The sequence below is a fragment of the Lolium rigidum genome, chromosome 1 (assembly GCF_022539505.1).
Source record: "Lolium rigidum isolate FL_2022 chromosome 1, APGP_CSIRO_Lrig_0.1, whole genome shotgun sequence".
Classification (NCBI taxonomy): domain Eukaryota; kingdom Viridiplantae; phylum Streptophyta; class Magnoliopsida; order Poales; family Poaceae; genus Lolium; species Lolium rigidum.
Window position 1 is genome coordinate 194,707,314 of NC_061508.1, and position 19,427 is coordinate 194,726,740.

At 42.2% G+C, this 19,427-nt stretch overlaps 2 protein-coding genes and 1 long non-coding RNA gene across 3 annotated transcripts; 1 reads left to right on the top strand and 2 right to left on the bottom strand.

The window, feature by feature from the left end:
• Nucleotides 1-1,266: 1,266 nt before the first annotated feature.
• Nucleotides 1,267-9,032, top strand: LOC124687263 (DNA-directed RNA polymerase II subunit RPB1-like). The gene is made up of 11 exons (XM_047221061.1): nucleotides 1,267-2,025; nucleotides 2,127-2,369; nucleotides 2,993-3,283; nucleotides 3,376-3,534; nucleotides 3,646-3,807; nucleotides 3,887-4,107; nucleotides 4,191-4,332; nucleotides 4,425-4,760; nucleotides 4,860-5,146; nucleotides 5,283-5,541; nucleotides 5,627-9,032. Exons 1-11 carry the CDS (start codon nucleotides 2,023-2,025, stop codon nucleotides 8,774-8,776), a joined length of 5,253 nt encoding a protein of 1,750 aa, XP_047077017.1. The 5' UTR covers nucleotides 1,267-2,022; the 3' UTR covers nucleotides 8,777-9,032.
• A 3,154-nt stretch (nucleotides 9,033-12,186) lies between these two features.
• On the bottom strand, nucleotides 12,187-17,164 carry LOC124682922 (U3 small nucleolar ribonucleoprotein protein IMP4-like). The gene is made up of 8 exons (XM_047217524.1): nucleotides 16,859-17,164; nucleotides 16,667-16,776; nucleotides 16,523-16,573; nucleotides 16,275-16,418; nucleotides 16,088-16,177; nucleotides 12,992-13,098; nucleotides 12,696-12,780; nucleotides 12,187-12,599 (listed from the first exon to the last, which is right to left on the bottom strand). Exons 1-8 carry the CDS (start codon nucleotides 17,052-17,054, stop codon nucleotides 12,501-12,503), a joined length of 882 nt encoding a protein of 293 aa, XP_047073480.1. The 5' UTR covers nucleotides 17,055-17,164; the 3' UTR covers nucleotides 12,187-12,500.
• Nucleotides 17,165-18,197: 1,033 nt separating this feature from the next.
• On the bottom strand, nucleotides 18,198-19,002 carry LOC124682924. Its single transcript, XR_006996499.1, has 4 exons — nucleotides 18,933-19,002; nucleotides 18,673-18,774; nucleotides 18,499-18,563; nucleotides 18,198-18,387 (listed from the first exon to the last, which is right to left on the bottom strand). It is a non-coding gene; the product is annotated as an uncharacterized LOC124682924 (long non-coding RNA).
• Nucleotides 19,003-19,427: the final 425 nt, after the last annotated feature.

Here is a 19,427-nt window from a genome sequence, read left to right on the forward strand (position 1 = left end):
TAATATTTTGCAATTCATGAGCGGAATTCTCTATTGTCTTAGTTGTACTTCTATGTCATTTCCACATGATTATCATGTTGAAGATAAGATGCAGTAGCTATGTTTTTCGGGCTGTGCCACCGAAGGTGGATGACAACTCAGTTGTTGATCCTTAGATTCAACAGTGGGGACACCCTGAGTTTGAGCTCGGTGAAGGTTATTCGATATCTACAACTCAGCCATTCGCGTGGCATCAATAAGACATCACCTTTATCGAGGCCCTCAAAGATTGCAGATGCAGCAATATCGAGTCCGAGTTGTCGATGGATGGACGAACGATGTATGGTGATCTTCGACATCTTGTTCATGAGTTTAGATCATCTTCTTATTGTGTGGAGCTAGGCACCTATCTTTATTGCTCTATTGAGCCATGTAATGATGTACCATGATCCTTAATATAGCTAGTTTGTCCATGAAAAGCAGTCATTCCCAGCGTGCGGTAGGTACAACTTCTATTTCCTTTTCTATAATTTTAGAAAATGAACAATTTTCATAAATAAACAACAATTAAATGTATTTGGATACTTTTAATTGATGAACAATTTTCGAATTTAAACAACATTCAGATCTGAACAAAAATGAAATCAGAACAAAAATTCAAAAACCACAAAAAATCAAAAGGCTAAATGGAAACCCAAGAAAACCACGAAAAATCAAACAGAAAAAACCAAAAACGGCAAAAATAAATAAGGAAACCCTTCCTTTAATGGGCCCGCCCATTGCGCGCATAAGTCTGCAGCAATGCTGTACGTTAACCGACTAAAACATGGGATGTCGGCGCAAAATCCTTTCACCGACCTACGGCCCAATGATGTGATTAACCGACTAAACGATCCGCAAAACAGGTTCTACTATAAATTTACATTCCCCCCGCAGGAGGCCCGGTTAGATTCGCCCGTGGTGGTGGAAACGGCGGAGACGGAGGAGGACTAGAGGAGAGAGGCTTTGCTCCCACCGCCACCGCCACCGCCACCGCCTCCCCGACTCCTCTCCGCTCCTCTCCTCTCCTCTCCAAGCACACGCACCGGCGATCGGGTCGTCGGAGGCGATGGAGGACACGCGGTTCCCCTACTCGCCGGCGGAGGTGGCCAAGGTCCGCGCCGTGTAGTTCGGCGTGCTCAGCCGCCACGAGCTGGTACGCGCCCTCCTCCTCGACTACCCGGGTTGAGGTTTTGGACCGGCGGTGGCGTGGCGCGCTTGGGTTGGGGTTTCCGGAGGAGCCGAGTCGGGTGGCTTGGGCTAGGTTTGGGCGGTTTAGGTTATTCGAATTCGAGTTAGGCGGCGGGATTCGGGTCCGGACGAGTTTGGATGAGGGTTTACTTCAGGTTTTGGCGAATTTCCGCCGCGTATTTGGATTTGGAACGGCACGACAAGTTGAGCGACGAGTTTCGAGCGGATTTGGGGGGGAATTTGCGCGTTGCACTTGCGAGTTGCGTAAGGTGGTGAAAATTTTGGGCGCGGCATTGTGGATTTGATCGCAGCTTTGGGCCGAGATGGGGTTCAAGTATGGGTGGAAAAATACCTGAGTAGCTTACAAATTCAGCTCAGATTTACGGTCCCGCTTTAATGAAACTTTTTCTGGCTTGAGACGATTAAATTTCGAGGGATTTATTTATGACTTCCCTTCCACTTATGTTTGATGTTGATATCCGGGTGCACCATTGCGGAATTTTTGTCTCGTCCTTGGGTTGAAATTGAAATTAATGATGCAATAGCATTAATTGGTACTGCGTGAGGTTTCCATTTAAGCTTCAATTTACTGAAGCGTCTGATAACACTTATGGAAGGGCGGAGAAATTCTCAGTGTTAACAGTTTTCCGGGTTCCATTTTAAAATCCACATAGATTACACTCGGTTGTTCCTTCTGATCGAAGTATGTGATATCATGGGTTATGATTAAAACAGTGATTTATCAAAATGCCCCACATTTCCTGAAAATGCTGTAATTCGTCGTCCTGGTATTTCGAATTCTACTATAAATAAATGGTAAGATGTGCATTTCTGTGGAGCTCTATCATAATGCATTTTTAATTGGTGCTTGGTCGACAAAAAATTGGTTACCTGATCAGTTGTCAATGTCTGTTCAGGAGGTAATGTCTGTGCTGGAAATCGACTCCACAGATGGCCTGTCAGATCCAAAACTAGGCGCCACTGTTAACCACAAGAGGCAGGCTCGATGCGCAACATGTGATGCAGGTCCAGCTGACTGTCCTGGCCACTTTGGCCACCTTGTGCTCGCCAAGCCCATCTTTCACATTGGCTTCATGCGGACTGTGCTAGCAGTGCTCCGATGCGTCTGCATCAGTTGCTCTAGGCTCCTTGCCAACCAGGTACGCACCATCATGTCATACTGTAACTCTACTCACAACTGTTCAGGGTGTCCAGTGTTTGGAATGTTGAGTGGCTCAAGTGCTGAATCGGCCCACACTGTCATCCTAAGTGCTTTTTATCACTTGCAGAGACAAATAACACAAGGAATTATGTCTCAAAACAGAACTGTAATTTTCTGATGTGGATTCTAGAAATAAGGGGGTATTGGCATGTCCATATATTGATACAATTGCATGGCTCCGTATACTTTACAGTGGCAAGCCAGGTCTATCTGTAGTAGCATCTTTGTATGTCGAGATAAGGGGGGTACTGGTCTGTACTTATATTGATACAAGTGCATGGTCAGTCCAGGAGGTCCAGAGATATGCCTGCTTAATGATAACTGGCACCGACCAGTTATACTTTGGGGTGTTGGGGTGTTTAAGGGAGCTGCACTGTTTACCTAAGAGTGTATGAGAACACGTACACTTGGGTGGTTATAGCTATTAAGGAATTGTTGCAAGCTATTCTGGCATGTATAACATCTATAGTGATTCATACTACTGTTATTGAAGTTGCCGTACACTTGTTATTATACTCCATTTTTTGCTTCCTGGTTTGTTCATACCAACTATCTTTTCAGGGCATAGTGACGAAAGCTCTGAGAATTAGAAATTCGAAAAATAGGTTAAAATATATGTCTGAAGCTTGCAAAGGACATACTGAATGTCTTGAGGGTGATTGTCCTGAGACTCAGAATAAGAAGGATGTAGATAGTACAAAGATAAAAAGTGGCTGTGGTCATGTACAGCCAATCATCAGAGTTGAAGGCATGGGCATTAAAGCTGAATATAAAGCTCCGAAGAGGAATTTGGGATGCACTGAGCAACTTCCTGAAGCTGATGAACAGAGACAGAGCCTTTCTCCAGAGAAGGTTATTCTCCATTTTGTCTACCTTCGATGCTTTGCCTAATGGAAACTTCTATGAAAAAATCATATTAGCATGTGACATGCTATTACTTTCAGGTTATGGAAATCCTCAAACTTATAAGTGACAGCGATTGCCTTCTATTAGGCTTGAATCCAAGGTATGCTCGTCCTGAATGGATGATACTGCAAGTGCTTCCTATTCCTCCACCATCAGTTAGACCTTCTGTTGTCATGAGCAATTCCATGAGGAGTGAGGTATGGGTATTTATAGTTCACATTGATACATGTTTGGACATCTCTTTGCAAAAAATTACCTAGAGTGACGTTCTGATGTAAGATACCACATAATTTTCCCACATGGTACAGGATGATCTGACACATCAGCTTGCGATGATTATTAGGCAGAACAAAGATTTGAGAATGAAAATACAAAATGGATGTGCAGCCCACATAATCAATGAGTCTGTGCAGATCTTGCAGTTTCTGGTTGCGACTTACTTCAACAATGAACTCTCGGGTCAACCAAAGGTCAGTACAGTTTAAGGGAACTTCTATATTTCAGTATTTACCATATGCTCATGCATACCTTTTCCGCCTTGAAATGCAGTCTACACAGCTTTCCGGACGGCCTATCAAGTCTATATGCTGCCGACTTAAATCTAAAGAAGGTCGTGTTCGAGGGAACCTGATGGGTAAACGTGTTGACTTCTCAGCTCGGACCGTCATCACACCAGATCCGAACATTAGCATAGATGAGCTGGGGGTGCCCTGGAGTATAGCTTTGAACTTAACATTCCCAGAGACAGTTACTCCATATAATATCGAGAGGTAAATTTTGATTTACTTTTGCATTGTTGTTATTGCTATTCCAAGCCTCGCTGTACAACTATAATATGAATCTCTGTCTGTAGACTCAAGCAACTTGTAGAGTATGGGGCCTATCCTCCCCCTTGCAAGACTGGAGCCAAGTTCATAGTAAGGGATGACGGGAGGAGGTTTGATCTCAGATACCTGAGGAAAAGCAGTGACCAGCATTTAGAAGTTGGTTTCAAGGCATGTGTTTTTGCTTCATTGTTATGGTTTGTTTTCTAACTTCTGTCTAAAGCATGTGTTCTGATTGAATTATTTCTTGGTTTTGCATACAGGTTGAGAGGCACTTGGCTGATGGAGACTATGTTGTTTTTAATCGACAACCTAGTCTCCACAAAATGTCCATCATGGGGCATCGTGTTAAAATTATGCCTTATTCAACCTTCCGGTTGAACTTGTCAGTTACTACACCATATAATGCAGATTTTGACGGTGATGAAATGAACATGCATGTTCCTCAGTCATTTGAAACCAGAGCAGAGGTTCTGGAACTGATGATGGTTCCAAAATGCATTGTTTCTCCACAATCTAATCGGCCCGTTATGGGGATTGTCCAGGATACACTCCTTGGATGTTTCAAAATTTCCAGAAGAGATACATTCATTGAAAAGGTAAAGTAATACAGGAATTCATATAGAAATGTTCCCTTAAGTATGAACTCTTTAGTTGGAATCTGCAACTTTATCAATGTTTCCATGTTTCTGCCGCAGGACGTGTTTATGAATATCTTGATGTGGTGGGAAGACTTTGATGGGAAGATCCCTACGCCTGCCATATTGAAACCAAAGCTGATGTGGACTGGGAAGCAAGTTTTCAGCTTGATCATTCCAAGGCAGATTAATCTTATAAGGTTTTCAGCTTGGCACTCAGAAGTGGAGATTGGATTCAATACTCCTGGGGACACTGTTGTTAGGATAGAGAAGGGACATCTTCTATCTGGTACTCTCTGCAAAAGAACTCTTGGAACCTCAACTGGAAGTTTAGTCCATGCCATATGGTAAGCATATACCATATCATGTTGAGGCTAACGAAGTTACATCTTATCTTTGTAATCTCGCTACTTTATTTGAGAAGTATAAGCACATACCGTATCAATTCTAGTTACTAGGTCTTTTATCTTATATTTTTTGAAGGGCGGAGATTGGACCGGATGCTGCTAGCAAGTTTTTAAGTCATACGCAATGGCTTGTGAACTATTGGCTTTTACAGAATGGCTTTAGTATTGGAATTGGTGATAGCATTGTTGACATGGCAACAATGGAAAAAATTACTGATATAATTTCAAAAGCAAAGAATGGGGTGAAGGACCTTATCCAACTTTCACGTGACCGACAGTTAGGGGCTGAGCCAGGGCAAACTGTGCTGGAAGCGTTTGAAAATAGAGTAAATCAGGTAAAGATCAAGTATCTTCTTTTCATGCATATGTTCTTTTCTCCAAGTTGCAAGCCTGTCCTTGCTGAATACCTTTTGGATCTAGGTATTGAACAAGGCCCGTGATGATGCAGCAAGTTGTGCTCAGAGGAGCTTATCTGATAGCAATAATTTAAAGGCAATGGTCGCTGCTGGCTCTAAGGGAAGTTTCATTAATATTGCACAAATGACTGCTTGTGTTGGTCAGCAGAATGTTGTGGGCAAGCGCATTCCATTTGGCTTCACTAATCGAACACTGCCTCACTTCCTAAAAGATGATTATGGACCTGAAAGCCGTGGTTTTGTGGAGAATTCATATATTCTTGGTCTAACACCCCAGGAATTCTTCTTTCATGCTATGGGTGGTAGAGAAGGTCTCATTGACACTGCAGTTAAGACATCTGAAACTGGATATATTCAGCGTCGTCTTGTCAAGGCTATGGAAGATGTCATGGTCAAATATGACGGTACAGTTAGGAACTCACTGAGCCACGTAATTCAGTTCTTGTATGGTGAAGATGGGATGGATGCTGTATCTATTGAGTCACAAAAACTGGAGTCTCTGAAGATGAAAAAGACTGAGTTTGACAGCACTTTCCAGTATGAGTTGCATGATGACAACTGGAACCCAGGTTACTTGCTTCAGCAACATGCTACGGACTTGAGAGACATTCCTGAAATCAGGGAGGTGTTTGATTCCGAGGTCCAAATAATACAAGCTGACCGCTACCTGCTCGCGAGCGAGATTGCTAAAAATGGCGAAAATACATGGCCGATGCCAGTGAATTTAAAAAGGATCATATGGAATGCTCAGAAGACATTTAAGATTGATGTGAATAAGCCCTCCCTCGATTTGCACCCAATGGAGATTGTTGAAGCTGTGGATAAGCTGCAAGCCAGACTACGAGTTGTTGATGGTGTCGATCCAATAAGCATCGAGGCTCAAAAGAATGCTACCTTGCTGTTCAATATCCTACTTCGCAGCACGCTAGCTAGCAAGAGAGTCTTGAAAGAGTATGGGCTTACCAGGGACGCTTTCCAGTGGGTTATTGGGGAAATAGAAACCCGTTTTCATCAGTCCTTGGTATCTCCAGGTGAAATGGTTGGTTGTGTGGCTGCACAATCCATTGGTGAACCTACAACCCAAATGACACTGAACACGTTCCATTATGCCGGTGTCAGTGCTAAGAATGTCACTCTAGGTGTTCCCAGGCTGATAGAAATCATTAATGTTGCAAAGAGCATAAAAACTCCTTCATTGTCTGTTTACCTGAAACCTGAGGTGAACAAGAAGAAAGAACTGGCTAAGAACGTTCAGTGTGCTTTGGAATACACCTCTCTGCAGAGTGTGACCCGTGCTACCGAGCTATGGTATGACCCTGATCCTACAGATACTGTTATTGAAGAAGATGCTGAACTTGTCAAGTCATTCTGTGAAATGCCTGATGATGACATTGACCTGGAGACAGTGTCCCCTTGGTTGCTTCGAATTGAACTGGATCGTGAGATGATGATTGACAAGAAGTTGAGCATCATTAACATTGTGGATAAGATCAAATATGAGTTCGGCACTGACCTAACATGCATCTACTCTGATGATAATGCCGACAAGCTTATCCTTAGAGTGCGCATGGTTAAGCATGAAAAGGAAGTTCCAAGAGAAGGTGATGATTTTGCTCAGGATGAGCTCTTCCTCAAACAGATAGAGAGCTTTATGTTGGCAAAGATGTCGCTCTGCGGCATACCTGAGATATCCAAGGTGTTTATCAAGTCTGGAAAGATCACCAAGTTCAATCGAAAGGAAGGGTTCATAACAGATGTGGAGTGGATGCTTGACACGGAAGGGGTTAATCTCTTGCAAGTACTGTGCAATGAAGATGTTGATGCGTCGAGAACGACTAGCAACCATCTGATTGAAGTAATAGAAGTGCTTGGAATTGAGGCTGCTCGCCGAACATTGTTGCATGAGTTGCGGGAAGTCATCTCCTTTGATGGATCTTATGTGAACTATCGTCATTTGGCAATTCTCTGCGACTTAATGACACACAAAGGTTATTTGATGGCCATCACCAGGCATGGCATCAACAAGAATGACACAGGGCCCCTTATGAGATGCTCATTTGAGGAAACTGCTATGATCTTACTAGATGCTGCTGCATATGCCGAAACTGATCCAGTTGGAGGTGTCTCTGAGAACATTATGCTGGGTCAGCTGGCACCGGTTGGCACAGGGGCCTGTGAGTTGTATCTGAACACTGGGATGTTGCAGCAGGCCATGGACACTGATCTCCCAAGCTACACTGATGGTCTAGGTGATGCCATGAAGGGCACATATTCGCAGCTCTCTGAAGAAACTCCTTATCTGTCATCACCGAGTTTGCTAAGCCCATATGAATCTTCACCATTTGGAGATACTCGGTTTTCACCCTATATCAGTGGACTTACTTCCTCGCCGTTCAGAACAACAAATCAATACCGTCCAGTCCCACCAAGTTACAGCCCAATAACTCCACCATACTCCCCCTTTAACTCTACACCCAATTCTTATAATCCCATCTCACCGGTGTACAATCATGTATCGCAAGTCTACAATCCTGTGTCACCGGTATACAATTCTGCCTCTTCGGTCCATGGTTCCATGTCACCGGTATACAATTCTGCCTCTTCGGTCCATGGTTCCATGTCACCGGTGCACGGTTTCATGACACCTCGATATGCTCCTGCTTCTCCAGTTTATGATTCCCCGCCACCTTCTTACAGGCCTACGTCGCCCATGCCCTATTCGGCTTCACCTTATTACAGCCCTACCACCCCTGTATATAGCCCTTCTTCACCTGTTTACAGTCCATATTCATTGGTGTACAGTCCTCATGATCCCTCCGTGGCATCCTATAGCCCGACTTCCCCTCTGTACAGTCCAACTGCACCTAGTTACTCTCCTATGTCACCCCAGTATACCCCAAGCTCGCCAAGTTACTCTCCTAACTCTGCTGCTGACAGCAACCCAGCTTCCCAGATTTACAGCCCTACTTCTCCCCATTACTCCCCCACTTCACCCGATTACTCATTGGCTCATGACACAGAGTACAGCCCGACTTCTCCCCGATACTCTCCCACGTCACCCGGTTACTCCCTGGCTCATGACACAGACTACAGCCCCACCTCTCCTGGTTATAGCCCGACTTCACCAGGCTACAGTCCAAATGTGCAGAATTAGTTTCTTCCCTTTGCTCGGCGTATATTGTGTCTCCTCTGGGAAGGCACCAACAGACCTTCCGGATGATGTGCGTTCCGTGGCTGATTGGAGAAGGAATCAAATGGTCGTGGTACATGGACGTTTATTTGTTAACACTGAAGTTCTGGTATAGTCTTGTGGTAAAAAAGTGTGCATACTCTCTGCATCTTGAGTTGTGGGACTTCCTTGCAACTGTAGCCTTAAAAACGATTGCAAATACCAAGCAACATTCGGGTCACATTTTGACGATGTTTCATTGCCACGCTTATCTGAACTTTTAAGTCGTGCTCTGCTTATAGTGTGATGAAACAGCAAAAGGCACCATTGTATTCCAGGTGACAATTCGTGTTACTACAGCTGGGATTTGCTTTGTCTCGATTTTGTCGCTGCTGCTGAGGATTGTGCTAGCTGTGCGGTGCTGCCTCACTTTTGTATGTTCTGTCAAATGATGCCAGGAGATTAGGCCGGAGAGCATATATCACTTCCGCTGAAATTAGCAGTATATCTTGAACGCTTTTTGATTGAGTTGTGAGTGTCCCCATGGATGGTACCTTCTATACGTATAAGCTACACTTACCCACGATTAAATTCCAAACATGTTACTGGAACACTCTCGAACGAAACATGCAATTTCTACAGATGTGTTGTTCCCAGAGAACTTTCAGAAGGCTCCATACTGGACTTTGTTCCTGACATGATACTGCGTTTTTTTTTTCTTTTTTAGAAACAGTACAAACGCGCATAAACTCACTTCTATAAATGCATACACGCACAATGTACACGTATGAGCATCTCCGGAAGACTGAGCCAGCGGAGTGGGTCTTGAGATTGATAAAGTCGCACATGTGCATCGCTATCGGTGTGAACATCGTCTTTTGCTGAAAGAATATTTCATCTTTATTAGACATGTAGGTGTTAAACCTGAGATTGGGCTCGGGTACAACAAACGTGATCCCGACTCATTGAAGATTTTCTGGTAATTTATACTCCCTCTATCTCATAAAAGTTGTCTGAGATTTATAAATATTTAAATGTATCTAGATGTTATTTAGTGTCTAGATACATCTTAACAAATCTTAGACAAACTTTATAGGAAGGAGGGGGTATATTCTTTTCTAGAGAGATAATTTTTTGTAGGGGTAGATCACATCAATAAAGAAAATATCAAAGTTTTTCCTTTTGCGAGTAACAAAATATCAAAGTTCGTTTTGTAATTTTGAAACCAAGAATACTAAGTACCACTTGCGCACAATTAAATAAAAAGGAAAGCATGTGATATCAGTAAGCCTCCCAAAGCATGCATGAAGACTGAGCGCAAGCGGACCAAACATATAGTTACCAAATTTGTTTCATTTCTTCAGAGCATCTCTAATCGCATCCCCTAAAACGTCTTCTGAAGATTTTAAAGATGCGTCGATACTTGAAGGAGAGCTCATGCTACCGGGGCACGCCAGCGATGCTGGAAGGCGGATACGACGCTGCAAACGCTCAGCACTACCCTATTAAAAAGAGAGAATTCCTTATTTGGCCTTGGCTAAAGTTTGTCTTACTTTCTTAGCTCTAGAAATATTTTTCTTCCTTTCTTGACACACAAAGTTTGGTTGGTTCCTTATTTGACCCTACCGTCAATTCCGTTAGCTACTTCCGTCAAATATTTTTTTGCTGAACTTATATACCCCTAGCTGCATCGGTAGATCACTTACTGGAAAGAAAAGAGAAACGGATGGTGCAGAAGGAATCGTCACAGCGGAGGTGAGTTGACTTCGGAAAATATACCCAGGGTAACGACTAACGACGGGATGACGAGCGAGCGTAGTCCTCGATCGAGCGATTCAGCAAACCATGGGCTTCCATGCTGATTGTTTTGGGCCAAGACATGTGCACCTGCGGACGTACACGTGATTGGAATCTGATTAGCTGGGGTCAACATCAGTTTTCACTGGAGTCATTTTATTGGACCGGGCTATATGTACAAGAGTTAGCCTGTGCCTCTGCCCCTGGTTCCAGCTATCCATGTGCTTCTCCATCAACAATGTGATAGCTTATGTGATGATATATTCGGTTCTAACGTTCCACGTACCATATCACAGCTTTTTCAGTGCCATTTTATCACATATTGCAGCAGGGGTAAAATTGTCATCTTAGATAACTATTTAACACCGTTAGTGTTCAAATGTACTAGAGGGCCAAATAAGGAACCAACCAAACTTTGCGTGTCAAGAAAGGAAGAAATTTTTTGCCAGGGCCAAGAAAGGAAGGCAGATTTCAGCTAGGACCAAATAAGGAATTCTCTCTATTAAAAACCTCACTAAACATAACACGAAAGTCCACCACCGAACAACCAGTCAGCCTATTTTTCTACTAGGCGGGGCCTTTCTGGGTCTTATCCCTAGAGGGGCTTCTTCGGTACAAAGAGGCAGAGGCCGAAACTCATGGGCCTACAAGCAACCATAAAATAATCCAATCAGATTTAAGTGTTGTAGTCTGCGTTTTGGAAATGCTTTTTTTTAGAGCAATCACATATTTTATTAATAGAAAATTAAACTAAATGAGTAAATAAAGGTGGAAACTACGGACACATCAGGAGAAAATGTTTGTCCCGAAAACTTTGTAGAGAAATATCTAAAGGACATAAGAATACAAAATTATCTTTAGGATTTCCTGCACTCGTCGAAGCTAGCGGCCGACGCCGCCTAAACACACTCGAAGACTAAACACACTCGAAGATACGCTGAGCCTCCACCATTGCTAGATCCAAAAGAGCATCATTGTCAACGAAACTTTGGTGAGTCGATGAAGAGGCCCGTTGCAAGCAACGAGGCATGTGTCGATGTGGCATGCCGATCGGGGATGTTCCCGTGCAATCTTGGATAAAGATCTGTGGCATGCCGATCGGGGATGTTCCCGTGCAATCTTGGATAAAGATCCACCGCATTCCGACAATGAAGTCGGGGAACAACGATTGAACCACCACCTCCGGACCAACATCTTTGCTCCAGCGCATCCATCTCGCCTCAGCCCTCAGCACTGTCGTGGACAACGACGAACGCCAACGACACGTCAAGGAACATATCTCGCTAAATCTAAAGAAGTGGCAACAAGACCACGCTGCCTATATTAAGGATCGGCAAGAACGCAATACCAAGGTCTCATTTATTTGCTTAGGCACCGCTCTCACCATCCCAACAACGTACCATAGCAGACAAACCCTAACCCTAACTACTAAACTAAACGAGGAACGAAATAAAGCTGACATCATTCATTTATCAGAATAAAATAATTGCTATATCATCAAAATGATAAAAAAAATCTCCTATCAGCGTGGTCAGTCTGGTTGAAAAAGGTTTTTGTTGCCCACAAGTAGATAACGGGCAAATATTTGAAGCAGTTGAAACAACGAACCAACTTTTTGGTAAGTTCCAGCGAACGTACGTTTTTTATAACTCAAGTACACATAGATACGAGATGCCCTATCGTTGAAACGCTGGAATACTGGGCCAGCCTACTACGCATTCTATAGAGAAAATCAAACAACACAACCTGTTCTGCTGGACCGTAAAATACCAAACGGGAAAATGCTCTACATTCTCTCGGAGTAACACCACAACTCAGCACCCTCTTGAAAGGAAGATTTTGTGAATGCATCAAAAGCACGGTGGGCATATGCAAAACATAACTCAAAATTGCTGTGCATGCCAAAATCAATTCAGACCCCAAGAGTTTTCTGCTTCTTAGCAGTATTGATGTATGGCCGTAGCACAAACTCATTTTGTGCTTCACTTTGGTCCACAGTTCCTCGTTTGATCTGTTCCGACAAACAGCAAGATGTAGATAGTTAGCATGAGACATATAAAATGATCCTAATACTACAATGATGGCAGGGAAGGAGGCATTTCTTTACCTGGTAGAGTCGCAACTCGAAGCGGGGGCCAACCTCCTTCAGGTCGATGGATTTTGGGCCACCTTGCTTCTCGAAGATATGATGCCTGTCATGACCAAAAGATCATAAAAGAACCACTGAGTGTCAGATCATGGCGTCATTGGCGTGTTTCATTGAAGGACAATTCAGATACACAGAAAGTCGATATTTCTTGACTACAGAGACTCAGCTTTGTATGTGCAAGCCATGGACCTACTGAAGCAACTAGTGACATCACCAAAATACCAAGAAGGATGATGACAGAGTAAGATGTTAACCTGAAAGAGATGTAGTCGTCCCTATTGGCAAAAGTGATTAGACGCTTCGAGTCTGGCTTTGGCACAGGAAAGAGATGCTTCAATATATTAGCCGTCCTTTCACCAGGCTGCAATTATTGAAAATAGTCAAACACAGACAACTTGCATTGCCGAAAAAAGGCACAAATTGAAAGATAACAAACAAATATATGTGTTAAAAAGCAAGCTGTTCCAGTTAACTCTTATCTAATTAAATATAGAATAGTAAGACAGGCTGATACAGTATCCAATAATGCCAGAGGCCAAGTTGAAATAATCTCGACAAAACTAAAAGTGTCAAAACAGATACCAAAGAGTAACTTCTCGGATTAACTAAATATGGTCTGCAAGCCAAGTACACAAGATTATTAGTGGGTGAGCTAAGTTTAATAGATATTGAATGGTGTGATTTTGCTTTCCGATTAATAAGCACATCTCAGGTTAACGAGAAAATGTGACGGAAGCCTCCAGATATCGTATCTACGCACTTCTCAAGGTGAACGAGAAAAACATCAGGGCAACCTCCAAATTGCATAAGAAAAAAGAATCAAGCAGAAACAGAAAAGGAACATAAGTATCTATCCTAAGCAAGAGTAATGTAGTGGAAGCACTCAGTATAATAGCTTTGAATTATTTGAGTTTGTCTTGACATTAGTAAGCACTTCTTAGGTTAACGAGAAGAGCATCAACACAGCCTCCAAATTTTGTAACATTCTTAAACCAGAAACAGAAAAGGAACAGGACAAAAAAGATGTCCTTTTCTAAACAAGAGTACAAGATGAGGCGCTCAGTTTGATAGTTTTGAATGGTTTCAGTTTGTCTCCATATTAGTATGCACTTTTCAGGTTAACGAGAAAAACATCACTGCAGCCTCAAAATTTCATCAAAAACTGAAATCAGAAACAGAGAAGGAATTGAACAAAAAAAGATATTTCTTTCTGAGAAATAATATGGAGGTGCTCAGTTTAATAGTTTTGAATGGTTTGAGTTTGTCTTCATGCCAGTAAGCACTTCTCAGGTTAACGAGAAAAACATCACCGCAGCCTCCAATTTAGTAAGAAACTTAAAGCAGAAGCAGACAGGAACACAACAAGAATGATTTTTTCCTAAGCAAGAGTAGCAGTGGAAGCACTCAGTTTAAAAGTTTTGAATGGTTTGAGTTTCTCTTCACATTAATAAGCACTTCTCAAGTTAATGAGAAAAACAGCACCACAGCCTCCAAATTTCATAACACTTAAACAAGAAACAGAGAATGAACAGAACAAAAAGGTTTTCTGTTTCCAAGCAAGAGCAGGAGATGAGGTGCTCAGTTTCATAGTTTTGAATGGTTTGAGTTTGTCTTCATATTAGTAAGCACTTCTCAGGTTAACGAGAAGAACATCACCGCAGCCTCAATATTTCATCAAAAACTGAAAGCGGAAACAGAAAAGGAACTGAACAGAAGAGGATTTTTATTCTAAGCAAGAATAGAAATGGAGGCGCTCAGTTTAATAGTTTTGAATGGTTTGGGTTTGTCTTCATATTAGTGAACACTTCTCAGGTTAACGAGAAAAACATCACTGCAACCTCCAAGTTTTGTTAAAAACTGCAGAAACAGAAAAGTAAAAAGAACAAGAATGGTTTTTTTCCTAAGAAAGAGTAGCAGTGGACATGTTCAGTTTAATACTTTTGAATGGTTCGAGTTTGTCTTCACACTAGTAAGCACTTTTCGGGTTAGTGAGAAAACCATCAGCACAGCCTCCAAAGTTCGTAACATGCTTAAACCAGAAACAGAAAAAGGAACAGAACAACAAGGTTTTCTTTTCCCAAGCAAGAGTAGAAGTAAGGCGCTCAGTTTGATAGTTTTGAATGGTTTGAGTTCGTCTTCATATTAGTAAGCACTTCTCAGGTTAACGAGAAAAACATCACTGCAGCCTCCAGATTTCAGAACAAACTTAAATATCAAACAGAATTACAGAAAGAACTCTGTAGCAAAGGTACACACATGCTGTGATGAATGGACCAAAAAATTGAGAACAAAATATTAATAGAAAACTGGTACACCCACACCCTCTTACATCCTACCACAATAACCAGAGTCCTCAGGTATGTAGTTTTGAATGGATAGATATTATCCTCGTAGTAGGGGTCTCAGGTTAACGAGGTGACCATCATTGCAGCCAGGCCCAAAAATATAAGAATAACCATTTTTTTAGCTAACATAAGCAAACGAGTATTCGTAATGGGGAGTGTCTCAACAGAAAAACTGGGATAGATTATCCTAATACTAGGTCCCAGGTTAAAGTCCATTGCAGCAAGCAAACCAACAAACATTTTCTGAGCAAAGACAAGTAAACAAACTATAACTGTAGAGTGGAAGTTTTTAACAAGTACACCTGATATCAAAGCTGCTCAGTTACATAGTTTTGAATGGATATATTGTCCTCATAGAAGGTCTCAGGTTAACGAGAAAACCATCATTGCAGCCAATGAAGAAGCAAACTACTACGAAGATAAAAAAAAGAGCCAATGAAGAAAAGCATACCACAGAGAAGACAATAATACCGAATATTCCAACAGAAACAGCAGCACAAGAGTCAGTGGAACTGGAGATGCTCAGAATTTGATGAGTAATCATGAAATCATCAGCAATTCATCAAAACAACAATATATGTGTAACAAGTTGTTATCGCGGATACTTTCCTACTTTTCTTGACAGAATGTATGTGGGTATGCAGGTCTGAGAACAACATAGCACCTCCTACCGGAGAGAGGCGGGGCAATCCTCGAACCATCACAGCAGCCTCGAGATCAATTGTTGATGAGCCCATATGAATGTATAAATGGTCTACTGTTACATGGTAGGCTGGGAGAAATCAAACAAGCAAAAACAAACAAGTGCTGCAATATGTTCATCCTAGCTATTTAGCATGGATGCTAAGACAAGATAGCTTTCCAGGTACATATGGTGGAACAATTAGAATAAACATAAATAAATCATCAAGCTAACTATTTCTTGTTTGCATGAGATGAACTGATGAACAATCACAGATGCATTACATAGAACAAAGTGGCTCAAAAGAGAATAGTATTTGATACCTTGGTTGTGAAGTTGTCCAGTATCAAATGTGGGTAAGCTTCTGACATTTTGCCCATCGCCTTCCTATCTTTGATATCATGCCGTGTTACCTGCCCGAAAAAGGAACCAGAACTTAACACCAAACATTGCGCCCCGTGCGGTACAACGCCTCAGGTCGTCATAAATTGAGCAGACATGCACACTTACCACGTTGAGTAACCCAAAATATGCAGTTGGACCTAACGGGAGATGGCAGACAATCAAACCATCGGGCTGACCACGATGTTCATGCACCAAAATAAGATCAGTGATCTCGTGTGATCGGCAGGACTCAACGATTTCTGATATCACCTGCAGGGAGAAAAACAAATCAATAAAAAGCACAGAACCGGATATTTTGCTCACTTTTTAGTTATCCAAATCTTATGGGGATGTGAATGTTTTTTGTATTATACCTGACCACCACGGTTCATCCTCTGTGAGTTTGGAAACACGACTTTCAGCTCCTAGCAAATGAACACAATAACAACAAGTCAAGCCCATGTAATGCACCATTTTTAACAAGTCGAAAAATCTTGGAATTAACGGCATAAACACACCTTTACAAACTGGGTAAGGGGGGCGCTCGGGTTGCGCGATGTGGTCAAGAGAATCTTGGGCTCGCGGAGCGTGGAACCGGCGTACTCGTCATCTATGATGCTGCTCGGAACTGCAACCGACCGACCATACATGAGAAGCGCAACAAAACAAAAAAGGAAATGGGGTGAACGCGGCGAGGGGTAAGACTGAACCTGCCCGGTCCTGGTCATCGAGGTCGATCTCGCGGCGGAGGGCGAGCTCCTCGTTGCGGAGCTCGGTGGGGATGGGTTTGCCCTCATCGAGCGCCTGCCGGACGAGGCGCTTCTTCTCGTAGTGCTGCCGCTCCTTCCCCTCGAGGCTCTTCCGGTAGAGGTACTCCTTGCGCAGCCGCGTGTTCCGCCGCAGCATCTCGCCGCCGTCTCTCTCACGACCGGAGCACGCAGAACCCTAGCTAGGCGCTTGATCCGGGATGGATTGCGATAAACCCTAGATTAGAGGTCTCGGAGCTTTGGCGGCGCGGCGCGAGGTTAGGGACACGGAGCTGAGTTGTGGGAGAATGGCTTGTTTTAATAGCAACGCGTGTGGGCCTGTATGGGCCTGCCGGAACGGGCAGGTGCCACTGATCGCGAGCGTAAACCTAGGATAATGCTCGCTAGCGCGCGCGCGCCGCGGAACCTCTGTTTCGCTTAAGGTTTCGACGGTGGGCTTGGCCCGTTAAGCTTCGTTCGATTGGTTTGTTGTTCGTTCGATGTTGATGCAGATATATCGGGGGGGTGCTTTACACCGACCTGGTCGGTGGCAAGCGAGGAGCCGCACACCCCCTGCCGTTGTTGGGCCCGGCCCACGATTCCGACCGACTGTTTTTCAGTTCGCTGCTTCTGAATATACGAAGCAGTCACGCGTTCGAGCTCCAGCCAGGAATGCTTCAGTTCGCTGCACTTTTCTGAATATACGAAGGAGTCACACGTTCGAGCTCCCACCAGACTTTTCTGAATATACGAAGGAGTCACACGTTCGAGCTCCCACCAGGAATATTTCAGTTCGCTGCACTTTTCTTATTATACGAAGCAGTCACACAAACTCTCTCGAAATTTTGCATTATTTCGGTACTGAATAGATTCTTTTTCTGAATATACCAAGCAGTTCAGCTTCCGGCTAGAAATTTCGACTTGCTCACTAAAACACAGTCCGTCTTGTCCCTTTCGGCTAAAATTTAGCATTCTTTCAGTCTATTTTGGCTGGGTATGATGCATGCTTTTTCTTTTCAGATACTGTTTCTTAAAAAAAGGGGTGCACGAGTGTATTCAAAAAAGAGGACAGGTTGTGCACATAGAAAATAATCATGAAACATTTAGTAATTTAGTATTACCAAAAAAATTAAAGACAATAAGAAAGTATGAGAAAGTGATTTCATTAGTAGAAAAGGTAAAAGACAGTAAGAAGTAGAAAAGTAATTCTCTGCTAGAGAAAGTTCAATTAACTTGTAAAATCAGCTGTCACGACATCAAAGTACAGGGAATCGAAAAATGCCACATCAGGAAACATAAAACATAAGGTCAAATGCCAGGAGAAAGAGTTCCTTCCGGCTAAAACATATGGTACATACTTATGTAGGTCACCCACAATTCAGTTGAAAAAGATAATCCCACTGAAAAGGAACTCGACAAAAGACTTTGTTCAACACAGTATAAGATCTCATTTGTCAATCATATGTTTCTCTTCTTCCTTGATCCTGAAATCTCTGAAAAAAATGCAATAGAGAAAATGCATAAACATTTTGAAAAATCATATATATATATATAATGACCTTATAAAATTCAATTGGAAAAAATGGTAACTTGAAGGGACTTACATTTTTAATGCATCATCTGTCTCCTTGAATAAATGGTAACTTAATCAATGGAGAACATGTGGAACCTACAAAAAAATAAATACAATTTACAGAAATGAATTCTCGTGTTGTGGGTATGTTTTTATATGGTCAGTGCATAGAAAGGATAGCTAACTAAAAATTAACTATACTTACATGCTTCGAAATGAATTCTCGTGCTATTGGCACATGTTGCTCATTAAATTTGTTTATCACTAGCTGGCATGAGACTTTTTCACGGATTGCTTGCAAGTCAACCTTTATTGAAACATACATGAAGATTAGAAATTATAAAAAAAATAGACAATTAAGAATTCCAGATTTTCTATTGTATTTTAGAAACATCAAATATGTATTTTTTAAAAATACCAAAAATGGAACCAGAAGTAGAGATTTCTAATGGAAGAATAACTTACATTTGAGAATTGTTTTACTTCAACTCCATTGTAGCATCTCATGTATTTGATAACAAAAATTCCAAAGTCATATCTGCGCTCAAGGAAAAATGGCAATGCCCTGATAAGCTTATGTATAAGTAAAATATAAGCAACAATGTTTAAAAAAAGGAACTGTTTCTTACCTTGAACTAAAAAAGAACATGAACGGTTTCTTGGTATGAATGGTTTCCTAAACTTGAACATAAAATTTGAGCATGAACGGATTCTTTTGCATGAACTGCTTGCAAAAACATTGAATCGAAAAGGACGAAGATAAGTATTTTCTACCTTGAACAAAAATAGAAACATGAACGAATTCTTGTCATAAAATCATCGAGCATGAACGGATTCTTTTGAATGAACGGTTTCGAACATTGAATTCAAATCATGAAGGGGCCTATTTCCTACCTTGAACGAAAATACTCCCTCCGGTCCGAAAAGAATGTCTGAGAGGCGATTTTGCAAACACACCCT